General features: G+C 39.0%; 1 protein-coding gene across 5 annotated transcripts in view; it reads right to left on the reverse strand.

The window, feature by feature from the left end:
• Positions 1 to 2,273: 2,273 nt before the first annotated feature.
• The window catches only part of CCDC83 (coiled-coil domain containing 83), a 47,564-nt gene continuing 24,720 nt past the window's right edge, over positions 2,274 to 25,117 (reverse strand). For 2 of the 5 annotated variants that reach the window (XM_073215933.1, XM_073215931.1), the window contains 6 exons: positions 19,013 to 19,104; positions 16,708 to 16,776; positions 10,830 to 10,951; positions 6,925 to 7,004; positions 6,239 to 6,426; positions 2,274 to 3,634 (listed from right to left, as the gene is read on the reverse strand). In XM_073215933.1, the coding sequence (XP_073072034.1) occupies positions 3,473 to 3,634; positions 6,239 to 6,426; positions 6,925 to 7,004; positions 10,830 to 10,951; positions 16,708 to 16,776; positions 19,013 to 19,104 (713 nt within the window). In that variant the 3' untranslated portion in view covers positions 2,274 to 3,472. The other 3 variants (XM_073215930.1, XM_073215932.1, XM_073215934.1) reach the window with 3 other exon arrangements.

The raw sequence follows: 25,117 nt of genomic DNA on the forward strand, positions 1-25,117 counted from the left end.
TCTTAGGAAAATAATGCTGCAATATGGGAATTAGGTCCATGTAATACAATTGAGGAAATGAGGCTTGAAAGAGGTTAAGTGACTACCCAAGATGCAAGGCAGCCAGCCTGACTCCACAGAATGTGTTTTCCTATACTCTACCCTCTTCACACCTCCTGAATTTCTTCAAGTTTATCTAATTCCTGGAGAAAAATAAGCTATTTCCTAGCCTGAGACTAAAGCTGTTGACACCCAGTCCCTTCTCCCCCAACCCCAAAATCATGAATAACAATGTATAAAACTCACATGCTTGTTATTCTGAGAACTGAAACCTACGTAAAATCCTCCTGAACTCATCTTACAATTTATTTTCCAAATCTCTTTCTAAAGGTGCTAAAAATAGAACATTGCAAGTTAAACACAATCCCCTAACCCACCTAGAATGTCTTCTCCTTTCTCTTACTTTTCCTTGCTTCCTCTGCTGTTAGTGCTGAAAAGCAAAAGCAGATTTTACCAGCCCAGAGAGGCCTCTGGCCCATTAGACTCTTACTGAACTATGAGCATCTTGAGGAAAGGGGCAGTTTTATTTTGCCACCTTAATGCCTTGCACACAATGCCTGGCTGGAAGGACTTGATAAATGCTGCATTGAATAGGTGACACTGATAGGAAGTTCAGTGGTAAATGAATTTATTGAGACTTCCTTTGTAATGGCTTCAAACAAAACTACAACCCTACTGTGTTTAGAGTTTGGGTTCAGAAAACCTGGCAGATTTTTAGACATACTGAAAATTCTAAACACAAGAAATGTTACTAACAGAAGGAAAGAACTTTTTTCCCTTTTCCAAAGGCTGCCTTTTCGACTTTGACATCTTCTTGGCAGCAAACAAAGACTTTTTAGTCATTTGATATTTTCTTCCAATTCAAATTCACATTGTGAAGGAGAAACTGCCACAGGTAATAAAATTAATATTGGTGTGCCCATGTTATGCCTGGCTTGTTTTAATAATCTCATGGTCTGAACTTTTCAAGTATGAGAGAAAGCAATGTCAGTTTCTGCTGACCTCCTGAAACCAGTGAGCTGTCACATAGCCTTCATTTGTAGCTTACTGGAAGCTGATTTGTCCCAGTGGAAAGTCAGTAATTTTATTTTTCCTGAGAAGAGTAAAGATAAATCTTATCTATAAAAGTTTTACCTTTCTTTGTTAAAAGAAAATTGGCAAATCCACTCCATGTAGTTACTAACTTTTCCAAGGACATTTCTGTTTCTGTTGACCTTTGAAAGACCGCCCTAACAAAGTATTCTGCCTTCCTTTCAGGAAACACTCATGCTCCCATATACATAGCAAGACATAAGCATAGCCTTTCTACATCATCACTTTATGGAATGGGTTGAAATAAGGATATTTGCGGGATAATTTTGGAGGAAACTTTTTTGAAATGTAAAATGTATCAGTCAAATACACAGATCCTAAGTGTCCTGCTTGATGAATGTTTATGAAATAAGTACATCCATGTTACCTGCCAGTAGGTCAGATTACCAGAAAACTCCTCCTGTACCATTCTAGTCATTCACCACCATAAAGGCAACCACTATGCTGACTTCTATCATCAAGGCTGGTATGCTTGTCCTGTTTTTGCATGTTCCGTAAATGGGATCATACTGTGTGTGTATGCTCTTTTATGGCTCAATATTATTTTCACTCAATATTATGTCTGGTAGATTGCTCTATATAGCTACATTTTACATTGGGCAATAGTTAATTCTTTTTCATTGCTGTATACTATTGTGTGACTATAGCACAATTTATTTACATATTCTCCTGTCAGTGGTCATTTGGACTGTTTCAAATTTTGACTCTTACCAGTGAAAGTGCTGGAACATTTTTATCCATGTTTCCTGGTAAACACAAGCTCACATTTCTGTCTCATATTAAGCCAAGAGTGGAATTGCTAGATCATGACACAATACACACACGCACACACACACACACACATTCAGTTTAATACTGTCAAATGTATTTCAAAGTCTTTGCCTCAATTTGTGCTCCCATCAACAATTTTATGAGAGTTCAAGTTCCCTTAATTTCCTCTATCTTTTTAATAATGTCTAAAATCTGTAGTGATGTTTCCTTTTTCATTTGTTTTTCCCTATATTTTGCTTAGTCTTACTACGAGTTCTCAATTTTCATTAGCCCTTCAAAGAACCAGCTTTTGGCTTTCTTGATTTTCTCTTCTATGTGTTGGCTTTATATTTATTTCTGTCATTACTTCCTTTCTTCTACTTTCTTTAAGGTTCATTTTTGCTAGTTTTTCAAGATTATTGAGATAAAATGTAAATGTTGCATGTGCACTTGCAAAGAGTATGTATACTACAAATGTTTAACTTTTTATATCCTTAAAGAGTTTTTTTTTTTGTCTGTTGGCCTATGAATTATTGAGAGAGGTATGGTAAGATCTTTATGTCTGCCTGTGAATGTGTCTTTTTTCTTTTTTTATTGTGGTAAAATGTACATAACATGGTTTACCACAATGTTTTTCAGATTGGTAATTTTTACTTTATGTATTTGGACATCAAGTTTATTAGGTGCATACAAATTTAGAATTGTATATCATCCGTACAGACAGATCTGTATGTTGTTATGAAATGTTTCTCTTCATATTCTCTTTATTTCTCTTAATACTTCTTAACCTCAAAGTCTACTTTGATAGTCACATCACCTTTATTTTTGGCTAATATTTGCATGGTATACTTACTTTTAATCTATCTGTGGCCTTGTATTTAAAAGGTGTTTCTTGTAAAAGTCTTTATAAGTAGATCGAGCTTTAGAATAGAATGCTGATGTCAAATTCAGGCACAGTCACACTGTCCCTGGCTTGCGGTACCCGTAAGATGGAAGTGGTAATGACCTTGCGTAAGTACATAGCAGTTTACATCATATAGCTGATGGGAGAGTTATCTCCCTATGGGTGCAATATTTTTATATAACAAACTACCACCCTCAAATTTATTTGTTTCTAAAATGTGTTATATTCATTAGAAGTAGTGTTTGAGTAAAGAAGAATAGGCTTGAATTGTGGACTAGCTGTCTCATTTGGCACCCACAGAGAGAAAGATGTGTAATCCAGTGCTATGCAAACTTACATATTGTCTTAGAAGAATTTCTAATTGAGCTATTTCATACTAGAATCATAAATTAATGAGGGAATTTTTAAGTGGTGATGAACCTCAGAGACCATCTTGGGCCCACTGTCATGCTTCTGAATATTTGAATATAGAAATATAAAGTGTATTCTCATTTTTGTCACTTATGCTATGCAGATAAATGAATAGCTGAGTACTTGGAACTTTGATTTTAAATGCAATTATGACCTTTAGAAATAACTGGTTTAAAAATGGACCAAACTGTGAATTCAGTGGGCAACTGATACTTTTTAGTTGCTAAAGAAAATGTATAAGGAAAAGATGTTGTTTTTACTTTGTAGCTTTCAATGTTAGAGGAAAGACTTCACCATTTTATATGTGATGTGGCTTTCTGGGCTCCTGACATCTTCATAGAATTTGACTGGAATTTCCTTCTCTTGAAAATGAATGGGCATTTTCTTGCCCACAACACTCATGAGTTTCACTTTCAGGGGGCCCAGGTTTACATAATCCTGTTGGTGAAGAGACAGAGATAATAGGAAAGGTTTTTCAACAAATTACTGGCCTCAATAGATTAGGTTTTCTTTATTACAGTAGGTCTTTATCTGATATATTTCATTTCCTTCCTAATTGCCTGAATGCTATATAACATGTGAAAATGCTACTGTAAATAAAAAACCACTCAGTAAACTTATATACCCCGTGGGTGTGGTAGGCAAGATTGCCCAAGGAGCAGTCAGCAAAGCTGGCAGTCATGTCTTTTGGGAGTTTGGGTCGGAGGCACCAGCCAAAGTTGGCAGATAATACTCTCTAAACTCTTTAACTGTAAAAAAATTAAAAAGTGTTGAATATCACTTTGACTATAGATATTCTAATACTGAGCAAAGTCTTCAAGAAGGTTGTGCTTTTCACAAAGCCAAACCAACAGAATTGGAAGTCTAATTTATATGAAATCCCACAGCCAATTCCAAATTAGGTGGAGACAGTTCACACCCTCCCCAGTGTGCCTTTCTCTTGGGAGACTCCCCAAGTCATAATTCTCTTTTGAATTCCTTCAAATATTCACCAAATCTTTCCTGAGTTCTCACTGTGCACCAGGTCCTGTACCAAGTGCTGGAGTACAGTGGTAAGTTCACAGACTGATCAGGAAGACAGATACAGGTGGGATATTCCTTTTGTACAGTAATTTATGATTTTCTTATTTGTCTTCTACTAGCATGTAAATGATTTGAGGATAGGGCCTGCCATATAGGCATTTTTGAGACTTAATTTCTTCCTGTTCTCCCCTCATATTCCCAAGCATCTAATAAATACCTGACATGTTGTGGGGTTCCCACATTTATGAGAATTTAGGAGAACCAGATAATGAAAAAGGCAATGCTTTATTTCTCAAAAATACATATGATTGTATTTGGTTTAAAAAATATATCATCATAGAGCTACAATAATTGTAAGATAGGAGAAGAGCAAATTGATAGACATCTACCACATAATTCAGAATCATCTGGATTAAGATTCTGAAGTAATTCACTGTATTAATCTGCTCAGATTGTCATAACAAAATACCATAGACTGTGTGGCTTAAACAACAGAAATTTGTGTCTCACAGATTGGGAAGCTGGGAAGTCCCAGGTCAATGTGCTAACATGACTGAGTTCTGGTGAGAGCTCTCTTTCTGGTTTGCAGATGCCTGCCTTCTCACTGTGTCCTCATAAGGCAGAGCCTTTTCTTATAAGGCCACAGTCCTATCAGATTAGGCCATCTTTATGACCTCATTTAACCTTAATTGCCTCCTAAAGACACTTATCTCCCAATATAGTCACATTGGGCATTAGGTCTTCAGCATACAAATTTGGGTGGGACAGGAGAGCCACAATTCAGCCTGTAGCATACACAATACCATTTCCACCACATCAAAAACTCTCATGGAAAGTAAGAAGGTCTTTCAGTCAACCAGATGGTATGCAATTTTCCAATTATACAGACAGTTTTCCATTAGCCTGAGGTCATCATAACATACCAGGTGTCATGATTCCAGGATACTCATGGATGTGTTAGAATGCTACAGAAGCTAGAATGTTAGTCTTTAAATTGCCATTTGATGGTAGCAGGACTGATTTATAGTTAAAATGATTTTTGTAGATTTGTTCATTTTTTTCTGCTTTCTTATATCACTTCTCCTATCAGATTTTAAGTCTTAAGAAAACTTTATTGGTAGTACCAAGAATGAAAATAACAAGGGGTGGATGTGGGAGTAATTGGAATGTACCAAAAAGGTTTTGAAAGTAGAAAACTTGATACTCCAGGTTTCACCTAATGGTACATGTGGTGGTTTGTACTTTCAAAGATGGCCACACTAATAGATACCCTATTCCATATGATTTTCTTAAAATGTGATGCTTCTTCCTCTTTCAAGATGCAGGAGCTTCATTTTCTCTCCCTTTGGGTGGAACTTTGTAAACTTTGTAACTACACAATCAGTAGCACATGACGAAAGTGATGGTGTGTGATTAACAAGGTTAAATCTTACAAAACATTGCAGCGTTTCTTGTGCTTCATCTTGGTCTCTGGGATTGTTTGTTCTGGGAGAAGCCAGCCACCATAACAAAGGGACAACAGAGGTGCTATGGGGAGAGGCCCGTGTGAAGAAGAATTGAGGCCCCAGTTTAACCAGCACCAACTTGGGAGAACCAGTGTGAAGTGGATCCTCCTGCCCCAGTCAAACCTTCAGATGGCTGCAGCCCCAGCCAACATATGACTCAATTGCCTGAGAGCCCAAGTGAGAACTGTTCGGCAGAGCCCTTCCCAAATTCCTAACCAGCAGAGTCCTGAAAGAGAGTAAGTGATTATTGTCATAAGCCACTGAGTCTGGGGGTAATTTGTTATGTAGCCTTGGACAGCTTATATAGTGTACTAGAAATGGGGTCTATAAATGAATACATGTAACAAACTGCATAAGAGGAAGCATGAAATTAATATTCAATGAGAGAGGTGAATGGTGGGCAAATTTTACTAATAATTGCAAATAGAATTTGCCAATACCCATATTTTAGTTTAATTTTCTCCATTAATAGAACATTCTCTTACTAGTCAAGTTGTTTTCTCATGAATCTTACCTTGAAATCCTGCTCATCCTCATACAGTAAGTATTTCATAGCGGAGGCCCCAGGCGCGGTATGTGAGCCCTCTTCATCTGTCTGCCGGTGCTGGCCGTGTCTGATGCTGTCCTTGTTACTAAGGTGTAAAGGACTGCCTTCCACTGAGGAGCTCATCTTTGCTTCTACAGGTTGCAATTCTGACTTTCCTGGGATGAATGCAAATAAATGAATTATGTGTACAGTTTGGACAGATTAAAAAATACAGTACATACTTTGTCACATTACTTAATTTGAAAGACCTCTCAGAAGCAGAAATGTAGAATCTATGTGTTAAAAGCAAGAATCCCATTTTTAGAAATTTTATCTCAGTGGTATTTCTTTCTGTTAGCTAATAAGTTAGAGTAATCATATGAAAACCTACATGTATGTCAGTATTTCGGTTGGTTGGCTAAATTGGAACCTTAACCTTGCCGCAGTAGACAACACTCCATCCCTCTCCACCGGTATCTGTTCAATTTGCTGTGAAATGTGATAACTTTGATAGGTCTAGAGAAAGGACATGGGCTAGGACATGTGTGGCAAGAAAATACGGAGGAGCTGACGGGTGTCTATACCCTAAATAGTTCTTGGATATGAGGTACCTGTCTGTAATAGATGCTTAATAAATGTCAAATTAAAACATCACCTTTACAATAAAATCATACCTATATAGGTTTCTGGCAGCTCCAGATACTTTTCCTCAGGTGGCACTTCCTGTCCAGCAGCTTGGGTGAGATACAGCTGCCTAAAAGAACAAGTAACAAAGGGGAGAGGCCCGTGTGAAGAAGAATTGAGGCCCCAGTTTAGCCAGCACCAACTTGGGAGAACCAGTGTGAAGTGGATCCTCCTGCCCCAGTCAAACCTTCAGATGGCTGCAGCCCCAGCCAACATATGACTCAATTGCCTGAGAGCCCAATCTGTCGGTGGACAATCCACTGCCTCACTAGTGCCTGCGCTTTGCCAGGAGCAGGAAACACACCCATGAGAAATGAAACATAGTTTCTACCCTCAGGAGCCTAAGGCCCAGCAGGGTGGTGGACAGGCTTTCAGTATGTTAGGGTGATGGTTTGTGCCGTGATGGGTAATGAGCATAAAGTGAGACATGAGAAACGCCTGACTTGGTTTTAGGAGGTGAGGGAAGGTTTCTGGGAAGAGATGGGCCCTCTGCTGAGCACTGAAGCACCAGCAGCTGTTTGCCAGAGGAGAGCTTGGGATTGGGCGGCATTCCGTGACGGGAGTAACACCCTGAGAGTCCCACATGAGCGTGAGCAGGATACCAGTTAGGTCATGGCTGTAGTAACCAGGTGAGGAGTGATCGTGGCCTGACTGGGATGGTTTTAAAATGAAGAGGAAAAGAGGAAGACAGTGAGCAGCGGGAGTCCAAGATGACGCCTAGGGGCAGGCTTTCAGTGAGCGGCATATTCTGGCTATAGCCTGGTGAGCTGTATGTCTGCCGTTGCAGCTCTCTGCACATATATTTAATTCTGTGCTCTGCTTTTCAGATGCCCACTGAGTTTTCAATCAGAAAATAAAATGCCTTTTTTTTTTATAAGAAATAAGAAAGCTCCATTTGGCTTTTCTATGCAGTTTGCCTGCAGACAGCATGAAGCAATTGGGCCCTTGCAGGTATTCGAACCACCCGTCATTCTTAGCAGTTCAGCAAAGTGAATCCCCTGGCTCACAGGCTGTCAGTTAGTTAAAGAACATGAATGAAGTGTTCGTCAAAATCCTTAAGGCTCCCACAAATAATGTCACTAATTCACTATTTATATCTGTAAAAACTTGTTAAGGCTTAATTTAGTAAAGGTCAGTTTCACATGTAGCTCTGGTCTGCAGGTACACATGTCAGAAGCCATAGAATTCTTTTCTGGTTTTACCATTTTGAATAATTAAGGTCTTACTAAATGTTATAACCTTTATAAATCTGGTTTCTCTCTTAATCATTAGTTTGTTGTCACTTCTGTACCATCATAGGACAACAACACTTGATATGTAATGATACAAAAAATATTTTAAAGAATGTCATTGTGTATGAAGTCAGTGTCACATTGGTAGGAGTTGGTCCACTTAGCCTCAGCTCTGTGGCACTGGAGGCCCTGCTGGCTGACCCTTGCCTCACCTCATGTATCAAATCCTGTGGCATTCTACGTGAGCTGTGATGGGGATAAGTTTGGGGAGCAATGGATGGGAAATGTAGGAACTCTATTAGCTAGAACACCCCATCTTCATCCAAATAGGAAAACAGAAGTTTCTGCTTGTCCATGGGGGACAGCTCATATCTATTTCTTACCCTCCTACTAGTATTAGTTCTCAAGAAAGAGGTGGAAAGGGCAGTTACCATAAAATATATAATGTGTTATATTTCTTTGACTTGAAAATGCCCCTGAATACACTCAAAGTTATCCTGAATAAGCAGTGCTACAGATAATTGAGAATTTACACATTTCTCTCTTTATTTATGCAGATCTTTCTAAAATGTCCTTAACACATGCCTCAAGGAGTTTACAATCTAGTAAGGAAACAGACATTCAATAAGTAATCTCGAGTGTGATAAATGCTGATTACAAAGGTACAGTTCAGGGTGTCAGGGAAGCACCACCAGGGCACTGAACCTAGTTCTTACAAATGCCATCAGGCTGTTTTTTTTCTCTTGGACAGATTTGTATTACATCTCTCCCAGCTCTGAAAAAAGACTAAGCACCCCTCTCTCACTAACGAAAGCAACTCAAGAAACACTGATGAACAAGGTGGATTTTACTGATTTTTGTGGGAAAGACAGAAGATACGATTAAAATGCATACAACAGAGAGAACAACTTAATGAAAATCCCCATTAAAAGTTTCTCATCTCCTTCCTGTCCTTGCCAAGTTTTCTCTGGCCAGTGAATGAATTCCCCTTTGTTATTATTACCACTTCATGTCACATTAGCGCCGAGTCAGATACACCAGACTGAGCTGGCTGAAGCAGGAAGTGGAGGTGGCATTTCAGGGGTGGCTCTTTGCTCAAGTTTGGTCAGTTCAGAAAAGAGGACCACGGACAGCAGGTAGAGCAGTGGTGAGAAGCCACAGCACCAGCGCCAGCTGGCAGAGGTGAGAATGACTGCAGAGAAAGCATGAGCAGCAGCAGATGGCAAAGAGGAGAGGCGGGACAGGAGTGTGGAGCTGGAGGCCTGAACAGACAGGAGGGCTGCCAAAAGACAGCTTGGCCCCTGGGAGGCCAGTAAGGCCCCCACCCAATAGGAGCCCCCAAGGCCCCCAGCTCACAAGAGCGGCAACACAGGAATCCAGCAATCAGTTCACCCAGTCTGCCTGCCTGCATCATCTCCAGTGAGGCCACACAGACTGGTGGGAAGGCAGGTAGCCTCTCTCCCTGCCCTGTTCCACCCAGCTTTCGGCCTCTCAAGTAACCGCACACCCTCCCAGTTTCTCCAGTCTTGTATCCTGACACCGTCACTGAGCCCAACAAACAAAAATCCTGTGATGTACCTGTGTCCACCCTTCTTGGAACACAGGAAACTTCTAAACAAAAAATACTTTATTAGGTTTAAAATAGTATTCTTCCATGCCACACAAGCAACAGGAGCTACCTTGTGAAGATGTTTTCCTGCCCCTCCCAGTATATTGAACTTCGCTGCTTTAATTTCTAGGCCCAGACATTTCCCTCCCATCTTACCCTACACTTGTGTGATCTGTCTCCCCTCTCTTCCAAAAATGTCACTTTTCAGATTATTTCCTGTTTCTGACTATTTGTTCAAATTGTGAATGCCACTTTGAGTGTTTTTTATTGAAGTATAGTTTATATACAATCTTATATTGGTTTCAAGTATACAACACAGTGGATCAACAGTTACTCACATTACTAAATCCTCACCCCAACTAGTGCAGATACTATCTGTCAACATAGGAAGACGTTACAGAGTCATTGGCCACTTTGAGTTTTAATTCCATATTCCCAGCCCCTAGTTTTCCATTATGACTGGTATATTGAGATGTTGTATTGAGTAAGAAAGAGGGGTAACCTAAAGTACAAAGCCATGTTTGCATTTGTTTCTCTTGTAGGAATAAATGTGACTTCAGATGCCGGGCTATTTTCTCTGTCTAGAAAGTACTTTGACTCTTTCATTAACTATCAAAAGAAATAATTCTATAATCCACAAGGTAACCTGAAGCTCAGAACACTTCAAGGAGCTACCACAAAGTTCCCTCCCTGCTTTGTGCTAACTCCGTACCTTGTACAGCTGCTGCACGGTTTTCATGTAGACATGAAAATAAAATAAGCATTTATTTTCACATCTATTTTGCCTGCTGGCCCAGAGGCTTGTGACAATCACGTTAAGTGTTTGCTACTATGACTATAGAGTATTACTAAAAAAAGCAAGTCAAAGTTTGTGCTGTACCAATGGTTCATTATAGTAATCTTATACCTTCACCATGGCTATTTTGTGAGTTCCTTTCTTTTTAACTATTACAGTCTGGCTGGAACATTAAAGAATTAAATCATCTTTAAAAAATCACTTTTTATGGATACAGATGTTTACAAAATACTTTCTAGATAGGTTAATGGCCCTCACCTGGGTATTTTGAGATCCGCAAGTCTACAGTTGAATAGTTGATTAATAAGCACCAAATTTTCTTCTTCCAGTTCATGAATAGTATTTTCCAATTCTTCAACTTCCTTCCTGTGATTTGCAATCTGTTCTCAGAAGAAGAGAATGGATGTTGTTAGTACTTACTGGCTTAGTTCTAATTAATTTTCTGTAAAAATTCCAACTCCTAAAAGTGCATTTGCCTGAGGGGAAGATTTATCCTGACTTAGTTGTTGCTGTGTGTACTTTGCCCTTCCGCTCAGGATTGAAAGGGCGGGATTCTTTTCCAAGCCGTTTGCGGACCAAAACGGAACCGGTTTGCAGGATTAGGCGCATCACATTGAGTGGCAGGGAGTGTTCCTTCCGCCTTTCAAAGACATCTCTGGACTTACCTGTGAGCTGGAGGCAGAGATAAACACAAAAATAGGACTAAGATATCAATATGGTATATTTGTCATTTAATGAAGATTTATCTAGGGTTAATTATAAACAATACAGAAAACTAATAATGCTGGAGAAAATACTGTATTATGTCATTTTAAAGAAGAGAAGTGCAGGCCTAGTAACCCTTTCTATCAGCCTCTGTATAATCATTATCTTTTCTCTGAGTGCTGGGGTAGTTCTGAGAATTATCAGGAAGGTAAAATATTGCTTATTCATTCATTCATTCAGTTGTATTGTGTGCCTACTATGTGCCCAAAACTACTTTGGGAACACAGATCAACAAGGCACTATAACCTTTAAGGATCTCTTAGCCTAGCGGGAAAGATAGTGATAAAAACAGAAAACTGCGATAAAATCATACTGGCAGCTATCCAGGCGCTGTGGGAGGACTCGGAGTTTCACCTTCTATCTGCTAGATGTGAGGGGGGACAGGGGGATTAATAGAAGGAATGACATCTCATCTGGAGCTTGAAGGCCAAGTAGAGATTCTCTAGGGAGACAAGGGCGGGTACATTCTAGTCAGAAGGAACCAAATGTGTAAAGGCACATTTTGTGTAAAGGTATTTTGGTGTGGATAGATACAAAGTGGGAGTAGGGCCAAGTAGGAGAGAAACTGAACAATTAGGCAAGAGCCAAATAATGCTAAAGTCTTATTTTTATTTTGCAGGCAATGGAAGGTGATTGATAGACAAAGCAGGCTAATTAATGTTTACTGAAGAAATATGGCTAATGCAAATATGAACAAAATTTGCCAGTCATATTGATAAAAGTTCCCATCAGTCTTTAAGAAGTGTATTTTGACAACTTGTCTAGAGAAGGCCTGATAGTGGGAAGAATGTATAGAAGAATGTTACTTGATAGAACCCCAACTTACCTCTCTGTCCACCTAAAATAGCATGAGCTACTCAGGTGCTGGATTGAGAGGTGTTCCTGGGGAGAGGTCAGGAAAATAGAAGAATTCGAAGAGTATAAAATAGAAAGTGATAGGCTGGTGAGAATAATAGATAAACTGGAAAAGGTAAGTGTCTCCAGGGAATGAAACAATGAAACAAAAAAGGCTTAGGGGTTTAGAGTCAGTGTCTGAGTTGCCAAGAGTGTAACTGAGTAGGGTGCTCAGAAAGAGATGAGGAACATTTTTTATTTGTAACTGAGACTTAATTTTGCATTTTGAAATCTGGAAGCACTCAGTATATTACCACAGGTATATTTCTATCATGTAAGTCATTTATTAAATGCTTGAATTCTTACTACTGGCAGAGTTCCATGCAAGGTTCAGTAGGGTACGAAAGTGAATAAGGCACGCTTCCTTCCCCCAAAAACAGTTTATAATCTGGTGAGCAAATATGCAATTATAAGACATCACCAGTGCCATAGAAAAGGCTCAAATATTGCCAGTGGCTTAGAGTTAGGAAAAAAAGCATTCGTTATTTACCTGCCTCAAACAATTTAGCAAGACCATTTAAGTCCATAATACTAAATTCGAAAGCTAGAAAGCTTGGGGTTAGGATCTCATACTTTGAGAGATAATCAGGTTGATTACCAGCTTGAATGCCTTTAGCATAGTTTATAATTTTCAAATGTCAAAGGATGAGAAAGGAATTATGGTTAGAGGTTGTAAGCAGAGGGAATTCACAGAACATTTGGAAATGTTTGACCTAAGGGCTTCGCATGCCTGGGAGGCAGCACGCACAGTTCTTGGTCTCCTTCCAAAGCTGGGAATGAGGGCTCTTTTGGGGAGTTAAGTCTAATCTTTTAAGCTAAGGATATCCTGTGACATCACCCAACCCTTTAAAGTACTGTGCAAGGTTCCCGTCAATTACTATCTCCCTAGCAGCCTTTTGAAATGTTAGGGAAATGAAAATTAGTTCCTTTTTTATAGCCATATTAAATACCGTTAGATTTCTGGAGTAAGGAAGTGAGAAGGAAGCAGTGAAAGACCATTTTTCTCTCCCAACTCCTGCTTCTCCACAAATACCCAGGAAACGTATTTAAGAAATTGGAAAAGACTATTTAGTTAAAACTTTTATAAGTCAGGGGCTTAGGTCCTGAATTAAATGTACGCTCTTGAAGTTTCCTCCTGCAGAATCCTGCTTTATGTCTCCCCACACTTGAAACTCTGCTTGCTAGACTCTTTAAATCCTTTTGTCTAGTTTTTCTGACTTTTCATTTTCTTAAGTTAGTCTAAGTCATTTGGAAATTTGAATTGTCTTCATTTTCCTAATAAGCATGCTTAATAAAACTAGATAATGAAAGTCATACATAGGATGTCTCATATCTTACCCAGATATCTAAGTTTTTGGTTATTGATGAGAGAGAGTTAAATGGAGAAATATTTTCAGGAGTTCTAATATTAAATATCCCTTGTTACTCATTCTAAACCTTCCTTAGAGAAACTGATTGCATTATTCTATTTCCAGGCAATTTTTACTTCAGTGATAGTACTTATAACCAGAAATGGTTTCAATTAATTATGTGAGCAAATTTAATAATGCTAAAATAAGTATTTATTGAAATAAAGAAAAATTAAATCTATTAAACTTCCTTAAAATGATTTGTCCATCATTAATAAACTCGTTTTGCTCATGATTTAATTAAACAACATTTTTTTCTGTCTTTTATTTCTACTGAACCATGAGAAGTAAAAAATGAAACAAAATGTAATTTAGTAGGAAGGATCAAGGCACCAATATGGCATTTTTTATCAGTCAAATATAAATTTTTGCAATCATTTTCTCTAAACCTAATATGTATGACATCTTATAAAATTTTAAATTTGAATTGTTAAATTATTATCATTAGGATCATACTGTTGTGTTTAAGTGTCAAAACTAAATTCCTCCCTAATATTCTTTAACTGTTAAGCTCCCCTTGAGTTATAAAAGTTACTACCTATTTTTTGAAATTGGAGATTCATCTTGATTAATTTTTGGAAATAGTATAGGTTCCAGTTCATCATGACTTTATAAAGGAAATTTAAAGATAATTGTCAATATCACAGAAACAAATTAATTTTTTTAATTTTTAATTTTTTTTATTTTGGTGTCATTAATGTACCATTACGTGAGCAACATTATGGTTACTAGACTCCCCCCATTATCAAGTTCCCCCCACATACCCCATTACAGTCACTGTCCATCAGCATAGTAAGATGCTGTAGAATCACTACTTGTCTTCTCTGTGTTGTACAGCCCTCCCCATGCCCGCTCCCCACATTATGTGTGCTAATCATAATGCCCCTTATCCCCCTTATCCCTCCCTTCCCACCCATCCTCCCCAGTCCCTTTCCCTTTGGTAACCGTTAGTCCATTCTTGGGTTCTGTGAGTCTGCTGCTGTTTTGTTCCTTCAGTTTTTCCTTTGTTCTTATACTCCACATATGAGTGAAATCATTTGGTACTTGTCTTTCTCCGCTTGGCTTATTTCACTGAGCATAATACCCTCTAGCTCCATCCATGTTGTTGCAAATGGTAGGATTTGTTTTCTTCGTACGGCTGAATAATATTCCATTGTGTATATGTACCACCTCTTCTTTATCCATTCATCTACTGACAAGTTAATTTTTAAATTCCTTGTTTCCTAGACTCACCCACTCTATTCAGTCAAATAGGGGACAAGGAAAAGGGAAGAGGGGAAGATGACAGTGACCTTTTCACCTCTGGCATCTGAGCAGATGGTGGAAAAGGAAATGCAGGAAGAGAAAATTTAAGGGGGAATTTAATGAGTTCTGCTTTAGGGACGTTGAATTTGAAGTGCCTTTACCATATCTGTGTGGAAATCTCTGGCAGGCAAATACAAACATAGGCCCAGAGCTAAGGGCACACACTCAGAGCTGAAGATGTGCATTTGAGAATCACATACAAATAACTTTCTAGCAAGAGTTGTGTGTATACTCTAAGTTAATTCTCTCAAAAGATAGTTTTGTTTCACAGATGGCATGTAAGCACAGGCTAAGTGGCTGCTTGTTTGGATATAAAAGGAATTTCAGAGCAGTGAGTTCTGCACATCCTCTAGCACTCTGGTAACATGTAGGCCAGAGATTATTTGCCTGTTTCATCCAACATGGCCTCACATCTTCACCCAAGATCGAAGCCATATGTTGATTCATCCCTCCAAGGGTATATCTATACTCATGGACAGTCTCTCATTTAGTAACTATTTAATAAGCACAGATTACTTATTAGGTTTTATGAATATATAGTTGAAAGGAATAGTCTGCTCTATGCAGTGTAGAGACAGGTACATAAAAATTTCATCGTAGTTTTTAGCAAGAGTTAAAATGAAACAATGGAGCACTAGGGAAAATAAGCACTCAGGACTTCCTGGGGGAATTACAAAATGTTTCACAAAGAAATTAATAACCTGGTGGAATTACAGAATGTTTCACAAAGAAATTAATAACGAAAGCCTCTGCCTAAAGGAAGAGTTAGAGTTTTCTAGGCAGATGACCATGAGGAGAAGGTAAGGGCAGAGGGTCTAGTGTGTACATGGGTAAAGAAAACAGGGCAGTAGCTCACAACAAAGAAGGTCTAGCAGTCCTCACATGACCACATCCATCAAGAGCAGTTCAGGGAGACCGTGACAGACGGGGGGAGCCCTGGAATAGGGAGACATGTGGGCGGCTGACTCTAAGCACAGTGGCTCCACCAGCTCCTGTGTGCCCCCTACAAAGGTAGGGAGGGAGCCCGAGGACCAAGCTGGAATTAGGTATAGAAACTGCAGTGACAGGGCTATCCTGACCGTTAGCTGTAACTGTGGGTGTGGTGTTGGCTGCAGTGCAACATCCAGAAGGCCAGAGCAGCCTATTTCAGGAGCCACCTGTGCAGGGAGTAAACCGAAGCACTTCCTCCACAGCGGGAAGGCCGAGGGAGCAAGGACCCAAAGGAAACCCCTTAGATCTGAGCTCTCTGTAGTAACATGCCCCACAGAAGGGCATGCAGCCCATGTACATCCAGCATCCATCTTGGAGAAGAGCAGACAGAGGAAAGGAAATCTAAAATGCTGAACATTTATTCAAAGGAGGCCATGCTATCCCAAAGAGTCGATTTTAAACAGCAGAGAGTTATGTTAGAATGATCCTTTAGCCTTGCTCCTATCACCCAGGAGGAAGTCAGGTCCTGAGGAAGACCAGTCAGTGTGGGAGCATAAAGAAGCTCTGTATGTTTGAGTATATTGTGTGAATTGTGATGCCCAAAATGATTTCTGGTTATCATTGAGTTTATATTTGTTGAAAAACAAATTTTATTTATATTTGTTGAATAACAAAGTTATATTTGTTGAATAACAGCTGGTAATAAGATTAGAACTTTTTTTTACCCTAGTCAGTCACAATTCCATGCTTTTCCTATGGCTTCTGCTCTTAAGTAAAAGTCATGTCTGGTTCAAAAAAATAAGAATAAATTGTTTTTCTAAAATTCCACTTACCTCCTTTTTTAGCCAGTCATTCTCCCAAATCTCTCTATAGCTGCCCTTGTCAAGGAACCTTACAGCATTCTAAAACAAAGTGTCTATATTAGGGAAGAGTTGTCATATGGCAACTCACAGTTTTAGTAATAGTGTTATGCAATCAACTTATCTTTTAAATTACATTTTGAAATTACTTTGGAAACATACCTTAAAAACGTTTGATTCATTGTTCTTTCTTTTCTATCCTATTATGTTGTCTTTGCTGACTTACACTGCCTAATAGGGCCAATTCAGAGAACTGGACAATGGCTGTCCATTCAATTTGGCCTCTGTTATGACTAAATCTGTTGTAGCTGATCATCTCCACCAATTAAGATGGCTAAACTGTGATCAAACATATATTTAAGTTTATAGTTACAGACATAATCCAACATAAAGCAAAAGCATAAATAGATTACATGCTACTTTTTAATTTGAAAGATTTCTGTATTTCAGTAATCACAATACACATATTTACAAACCTAACAGCAAATAGTTTCAGGGTGGCAGACAACTGGGAAGCAGGCATTCTCCGGGACAAAGGCATTTTAGACAAAGAAAACGGGAAAAGTCTGAGTTTATCAGTAGGTTCATAAAATGTAAATTTACTTTCAAGTCCTTGGATATTTATAGTGTCACCCAAAGGAACTTTACAGTGGATGATAGATTGTATTTATCTGGGAGATATCTTTTTCATGTTCACCATGTTATAAATTCAATATTCACTACCTGAAGGGAAAAGCCAAAAGAAGAGAAATTAGGTAAACTCTTCTAGGCCATAATCGTTTTAAAATATGTTAAGGATGAATTCATTTGAGTCTTTAGAGTTGGATGATTGGCAATAATTCTTTTTTCTTTAAGTCATGCAAATTAAACTAAGAGTGGACCTACATTTCCCAGGAACCAGGAACTTTTATATTCCAGATACAACTGACATTTTTAGTCTCCTCAAACACAGAATTTCATTTAAAAAAATTTCATTAAACAAAAAATAAGAAGTAGCTCATAACTGAAATTAGTTGGGTAATGACTTAATTCACTGAAAATGGAACAGTGGTTTTCAACTTTGGCCACACCTTAGAATCTCCCGGACTCTAAAAAATTCAGATGCCCAGGCAGTGCCCTAGGCTAATTACATGAGCATCTCTCTTTGTGGGGCCCAGCCACTGCCTGCCTTGGGTGACTCCAATGTGCAGTCAAGGTTGCACAAGAGTAGACTATAGGAAGTTAAACTACATGCTACAATAGCTAGATAAAGTGAGGAAAAGTCTTTCACATGCTTGGTGGCTTGGCATGTAGAGAAAGGAAAATGTAATGATAAGAGCAGTGATCTGAAGGAGATGAGTTGAATCTTTATTCTGCCATGTGCTCTGGGCAAGTCACAAAATTTTGCTTCTCACTGGCAAGTCCCTCATTTATAAGGTTGTGGAGAGACTTAGATGTAAAATGTTTGGAACGGTATCTGAAACAGTCCTCATATGTACTGAACATGTATACTTGAACCATATTTGATCACATACACATTTTTAATCACCTTAATTATGGTCAGATCATTTAACTATGGATCTTACCATTCAGTCACAAAGTGGCTGCACTGCATGAGCCAACCAACCATTGGTCAGTTCTCCATAATACTCTGCATTTGTGTAATTCATTGAAAATCATGCAATAGAATAGTAACACTGAAAGAACAATTGAACCACTTCTAATAAAGTGAGGTAGTCAGCAGTGTTTCTTATTATTGTTAAGCAACAGACAATAGCAACTGAAACAGTGAAGAACTTCAGAAAACATCAAAGACCAGATATGTAACAAGTGGTGTAACAAGTCCTACTCCAAATCTGAGAATAATCAAAGCTTCAGCAATGTAAAGTGCACTCTCTTAGATTTGGAAACATAAGAAAGTACTTTTTAGACAAATTTTATTTAATTCTATAATTCATCCCAAAACTTTAATTTAATAATTTGTTGTAGCCATTATTATTATACCTAAAAATAACTGAATAACAGTTCCTGAGCTCTTGCTCCTTATGAGGCACTATGCTATTTAAGTCATCTCATTCAATCTTCACACTATTCATTAACAATAAATATTATTATTGTCTACTTTTTATAAATTAGGAAACTGAAGCCCAGAAGTCAAGTAATAAACTCAGTTTATACACCCAGTGACAGAATTGTGATTTAAACTGCCTAATTTCAGAACTCAAGTTCTTAACCATTATATAATATACTACAGGAAAAAAATGAGAAAAGTTTTATTTTTAAGAAAACTGAAATATACCTGTGTGGCCCATTCCTTCTTTTGGTCCAGTTGCAGCAAAGTTTCTTTGATAATTCTCTTTCTATCATCTTCCAGAGTGATTTTATAGTGTTCTTTAAAAAGAAAAGTAGAAGCCTTAACAAGGCTAATTCTAGGTAAAACTGTGATGTTAACAGATTTTCATCTCAAGTGATCCTCTCCTTTCTTCACATTTTTCCCCTGAGTTTTCTGGGTACATTTTCACTGAAGTGTCTGGTACCTCCAATGAGGAGAATGGTTCCAATAACTTACTAACACTTTAATGTGAATTAGGTTAAGATGATAACTCTCTCAAGAATATTTGTATTTTCAAAGGATTCTCTCTCCAAAGGGAAAATTTAGCACGTGTGTGGCCTTCTACCCTTCCTATCACCCAACTTCTGATTCCACAACAGAAATGTAAAGAAAATTTGATTATCCACTCTAGTTGCATCCTGTATATCTGACTCTATAACACTAAATTTCCAATATCTTTGGCATGTGTTTCCTGGGACAGGAAAGAATGAGAAGAGGAGAGAGAGAGGTCAAGGAGCTATGAAAGCAGGAAGAACTTCTTCTGAGCAAGAAAGGGGGGACAGAGATGAAGAAGTAAACAGATTCTTTCCTTTCCAGATTTTCTTATATCATAAATGTCAGAATTGAGAGAGCACAGGATCTTAAAATGTTTGGCCTTGAAAGATGTCTACCTGATAATATTACCCATACCCACTTACGGAAAGCCGAATGTAGAGACATGACTGCTGCTTTAGAGAGTGGGGAGAAACAAGGTGAATGAATGAATCCAGTGTGTTCATTCTTCTATTCAGCAAATAACAATCGAGCCTTTTTGCTGTGTATGACACTTAAGGCAGTGAGATACTGCTAAGAGACAAAATTCCTGCCCTTATGATATGCACATTCTAGTGAAGAAGCCAGGCCATAAATAAGTAAACAAGCAAATAAATAATATTCCAGGTGGTGATGTGTGTGGTGAAGCAAAACCAAAAATCTGTATTTTACATAAGTTGATGAGAGAAAGCTTTTCAGAGGTGGTAACATTTGAGCAAAGACTGAATAAAGTGAGGTAGTCAGCAGAGGGTAACAAGTCCTACTCCAAATCTGAGAATAATCAAAGATAGCTGTGCTTTATATGATCACATCTCTGTTTTATGTCTTCATTAATCGTGTTTTAGTCATAACATCTAAAGGGTAATTACTTGGAAGTCAGAAAATGTTTTCCCATATAAATGACATTGACAATTATGGTTGCTAGATTTCTGGCCTGTTCCACAAGGACCCATTTAACTTATTCCGTAACTAAACAGCAGTATTACACCAATAGTGCTGTGGGATCTAACTGCCACGAAGGACACTGTTTCTAAGGGAAAAATTTCCCCACAGACCAAGTCAATCAAAGCAGAACTCTCAGGGATCTTAGGCTGCAGGGAAAGAGATCTGTAGGTCTGGTCTTTTAATAATTTACAGCCAAACTAAGACTCTGGAAATGGGGAGGGAGGGAAAGGAGGCAGGAATTCTTCTGTCCTCCTCTGTACTTTGTGCTGGCATAACTGCTTCCCCTGCAGATGAAAACTGAAAGCGAGTGTAAAAACCCTTCTCCATCTCTTTCTATTACAGTCCCTGGGCCACAACAGATACTGAATAACACTTTGAAGAAAGTTAAAGTGGACAAACTGCAAGCCTTTGGCAGACAGTGATCTGAGGCTTCAGCACCACGGTAGCTACAGCAAATGACTTTGGTGGGTAGGGGAAGGGGGAGTAAAAGGAGAAAAGGGGAGAGTGCTTCCAAGTTGTGGAAGGGCCAGAAACAGAGCCAGGAACAGTCAGTTTCTGCCTCTAATAGAGTTGGAACAAGAGCGTCTGTCTGAGGCAGGGTTTATAACAAGAGCTCATTAGGTTCTGGGGGGTAGTCTAACTTGACATCTGGAGATAACAAAATGGAAATCTTCATTATTCCAACCAACATATGCTAATCTGTAAAGCCTGTATTGTTCTTACTCTCAGTCTAAGTAATCACTTGAATATTTTAATGATTCCCATCACATTTTTGATGGAGTTTCTTTTTCAATTCATAGCCCAGTCCACTGGACTAATACTGGGTATTTATTTGAAACTTCTACCGAGCAAAATACAGCAATGAAGCCAGAAGTTCCAGTGAATCAGAAATTAAGCTATTATGGATTTTACTTTCTAGCATCTGAAAGAAACCGTAAAACTTGGAGCTTGATAACGTTAAACATTAATTCTTTGCTTTGTAAACCATACCAAATATTGCACCGACTAAAGTTCTAGTTCTTTCTGTTGCCGCATTAATTTTGAGGAAAAAGCAAGAGTAACATCCAACTCTGTTTGAAATTCCACATAAAAATCTATGACTGTTTTTCCTCTTTAAAGCTGAGTAACCAGCACAAGGGAGGGTGGGAAAACTTCCTTGTTATCTTTTGTGATTCAGATACTGCTTCAGATAACAATTAACCACTCATTTATGAATATGGCCAAAAATCTGGGAGTTTATAAATGTCTCCTCATAAAAGTCTGAGCCATTGCAAGGGGGAGATTACAACTGTGCCTTCAGACCCCTGGTTCTCAGATGTCAAGTCTCCTGCGGTCACCCTTCAGAAGCCGGCTGCAAAACCATGCTGGCTGCAGCTGGCTTGGCACTATTTTGCCGTCTTTGTGATGTCTGGCTCTACTTGGGTTTGCTCCTCACAGCTTTTTGGGAGTTTGCTGTCACACAGCTTCCTCGTCCTGACGCTCCTCTCCCGTGGTGGGGCCTCCTTCCAGATCCTTCTGGAGAAGATTAAGCAGGGGCAGGTGGTGATACCGGCCAGTCTCTTCAGGCACAGCGTCGTGTTAGAGAGCCATCCATTCCTCACTAAATCTCAGAGCTGGGAGGACTATTTGAAGCATATAGGTTTGGGGTCGACACACCTAAGTTCGAATCTCATTTCCATTACTCACTAAATTTTTAAGGTTGGTTAAGGTGATTAACTTCTCTGGGCCTCTGTTTCCTCATCTTTAAACTGGGCACAATGATGTCTATTGCAAAGGAACCCGTAAGGGTTAGATGAGATAAAGGTGTAGAAAAGCAGGTGCTGGAACAGTGAGTTCTCTTGGAGGTCCCAGAAGAACTCTCACTTTACAGATGAGGAAATTGATGCTCAAAAAAACTCCACTTTTTGTAAATTGACTTGAACCCAAGTCTTCTAACTTGCTATTGGTGTACATGGACTTTTTAGGATCCTTGTCCTGTGCTCCTAGTAAAGAACAAAAGTAAAAATGCCCTGTGATTCTAATAGCTAATGACTTGTAATAACCCCACACTTTCTATATTCCTAGACCTAATGAAAGGTTCCCTTTCATTTTGGTGACAAAAAAAAGCCTTGTCCTGCATATGTCAGTGACTGTGTTTCCTAGAACCAGCATCCCAAGATCTCCTTGCTGAAGTCTCAGGCTCTAGGTGTTCCTCCCATGCTCCCAGCGCAGGGCCGGAACGCTGCCCGTAGAATGGTGCGGGCTGGGCTGTCTGAGGACCAAGAGAGCATGGGCAAATGGCTGTGCCTATCGTTGATTTGGCAGGTGATCACAGCGGCTCTTTTCAGAATCTGGGCTGCAGAATACTGTAAGAATTGGTCTGGGGAAGCAAGAAGAGAATGGGGACAGGACAGAGAGCAAAGCAGGGGCTCCATGAGGGAGACAGTCACAGACTAGGAGAGGGACATGTAGGGAGGAGCCATCCCGAGGGCCACCACTGATCCCACGGCCTTCTCTTGCTGTCTTCTGTTCTTCCATTCCTCACTACAGGTGTTACATCCAGCAAACATGACCTTGGGATATTAAGCAACCTTATTATTTTTTTTATTAAGGTATCATTGATATGATATGAAGGTTTCACATGAAAAACAATGCGGTTACTACATTCATCCACATTATTGAGTACCCCCCTGCCCCACTGCGGTCACTGTCCCTCAGTGTCGTAAGATGCCACAGAGTCATTACTTATCTTCTCTGTGCTACACTATCTTCCCCACTACACTATCTTCCCCATAACCCCCCCCCACACCATGTGTACCAATCATAATACCCCTCAATCCCCTTCCCCCTCCCTATCTGCCCTCCCCTTTGGGAACTGCTAGTCCCTTCTTGGAGTCTCTTGAGTCTGCTGCTGTTTTGTTCATTCAGTTTTGCTTCATTGTTATACTCCACAAAAAAAAAAAATGAGGGAAATCATTTGGTATTTGTCTTTCTCTGTTTTACTTATTTCACTGAGCATAATACCCTCTAGCTCCATCCATGTTGTTGTAAATGGTCGGATTTGTTTCTTTCTTATGGCTGAATGGTATTCCATTGTGTATATGTGCCACATCTTCTTTATCCATTCATCTACTGAGAGACACTTAGGTAAGCAACCTTATTTTTATCTCTTGCCTTTAAAATTCATATTGTGAGTCTAGCAACTCTCAGTAAGATGCATGGCAAATCCTATGAATTTCCTGACTCCTTTGTGATAATAAGAGGTCTTCCAAACAGTAATTAATATATCCAATCTTTGTAATAATCAAAACTGTAAACTTCATTCAAAACTAAGGCTGTTCCCACCCTGCTTGGACCTACTACTATTTCCTCTGACTTGAGCTTCTCTGCCCCCTCCTTCAGGACTGAAGGGGAACAGGAGAAGGAACAAGAAAGCTTTCACTGACCGATAGTATCTCAGGCTAATGTCCCACTTCCTGATCCTTTAAGGTTGGCATTCAAGGTTGAATCCTCCTCTCATGGGGGTGTTCTTATAGGGTTTTCAGAGTACTACTTTTCCCCCATGCAAGTCTTACTTCACCTGCATTCCCCCGATGCAGGGAACGTATTGTCCTTGGAGGAACAACAACTTTTCCTTTGGCCTCTAGCTCTGAATCTCCTCCTCTGCCAACCCCCACAAATGCAGACCCCTATCTCTCTGCTAGGGCATCATCATCCCTCTCTCCAGTCAGAGCTCAGGCAAGATTTAGCAGGACTGCCTACCAGCTCTCTCACGGCAGATCTGGACAGGACTGTAAGTAAAGCAGTCAACTGACGCAAACCCCATGGTCACGGGTGTGGGAGGAGAATTCCAGACACATCAGGAGGGAGAGAGGAGGTGGGATAGGAGGGAGAACGGGAATAAGGCTTTAGGTAAACCCGTTTAGGTGTCCTGCGCGTTTGTTATCCATCAGTGGCCCCAGGTATCCAGAGTCGCTGCTGCTACCTGCATGGCTGGAAGCACCTAAAACTAAGGGCAAATGCAAGGAGCCCATAGCCACTGTTTTCCCATAACACCTAAAATCGGTTCTACAAAGAAGTTCGACCAGCAAGTAATTTAGTATGTAAGTGTTATTACCACCATCCCCAAATTGGATACAACAGCATGAAAATTTTTAGCTCAAATCACCCAAATTTCTGATCAAGATAATGGGTTAAGTTGATATGAGACGATCACTCTTCCTACTTTAAAAATATAAAATAAATGCTGGAAAAATATTTAAAATTTTTTAACATACTATAATGATAACTCTATTAAAAGAATGGTACTGGTGCACAATTACATAGATTAGTGGAACAGAATAGAAAATGTAGAAAGAGACCCAAATACAAAGTATGATAAAGTCAACATTTCAAACCAGTGGGGTAAAAATGGATTATTTGATAGATGATGCTGAAACAACTGGAAAACCATTTGGCAAAAATAAAGTTGTTTCCTACCTCGCAAAAAAAATTGAATATTTAAATATAAACATAAAGCCATAAAAATACTAGAAGAAAATACTGAAGCATTTATTCATAATGTCAGAAATGATAAAACAAGGACTACAAAATTGGGTATATAAAACCACAAAAATTCCTCATAAATATACCCTGTAAACAAGACTAATAACAAGAAAAATGTATACTTTATATCACAGTTAAAGAGCTTGTTTCCATAAAATATAAAGAGCTCAACCACATAATAGAAAAATGGATGAAGGATGTGCATAGGTGGTTCTTTCACAGAAAAGGATATTCATGTGGTTCTTGAACTTATGAAAAGATATTCACTATCTTTTATAATAAGAGAAATGA

This window comes from Manis javanica, chromosome 11, assembly GCF_040802235.1.
Source record: "Manis javanica isolate MJ-LG chromosome 11, MJ_LKY, whole genome shotgun sequence".
NCBI classification, from domain to species: Eukaryota; Metazoa; Chordata; class Mammalia; order Pholidota; family Manidae; genus Manis; species Manis javanica.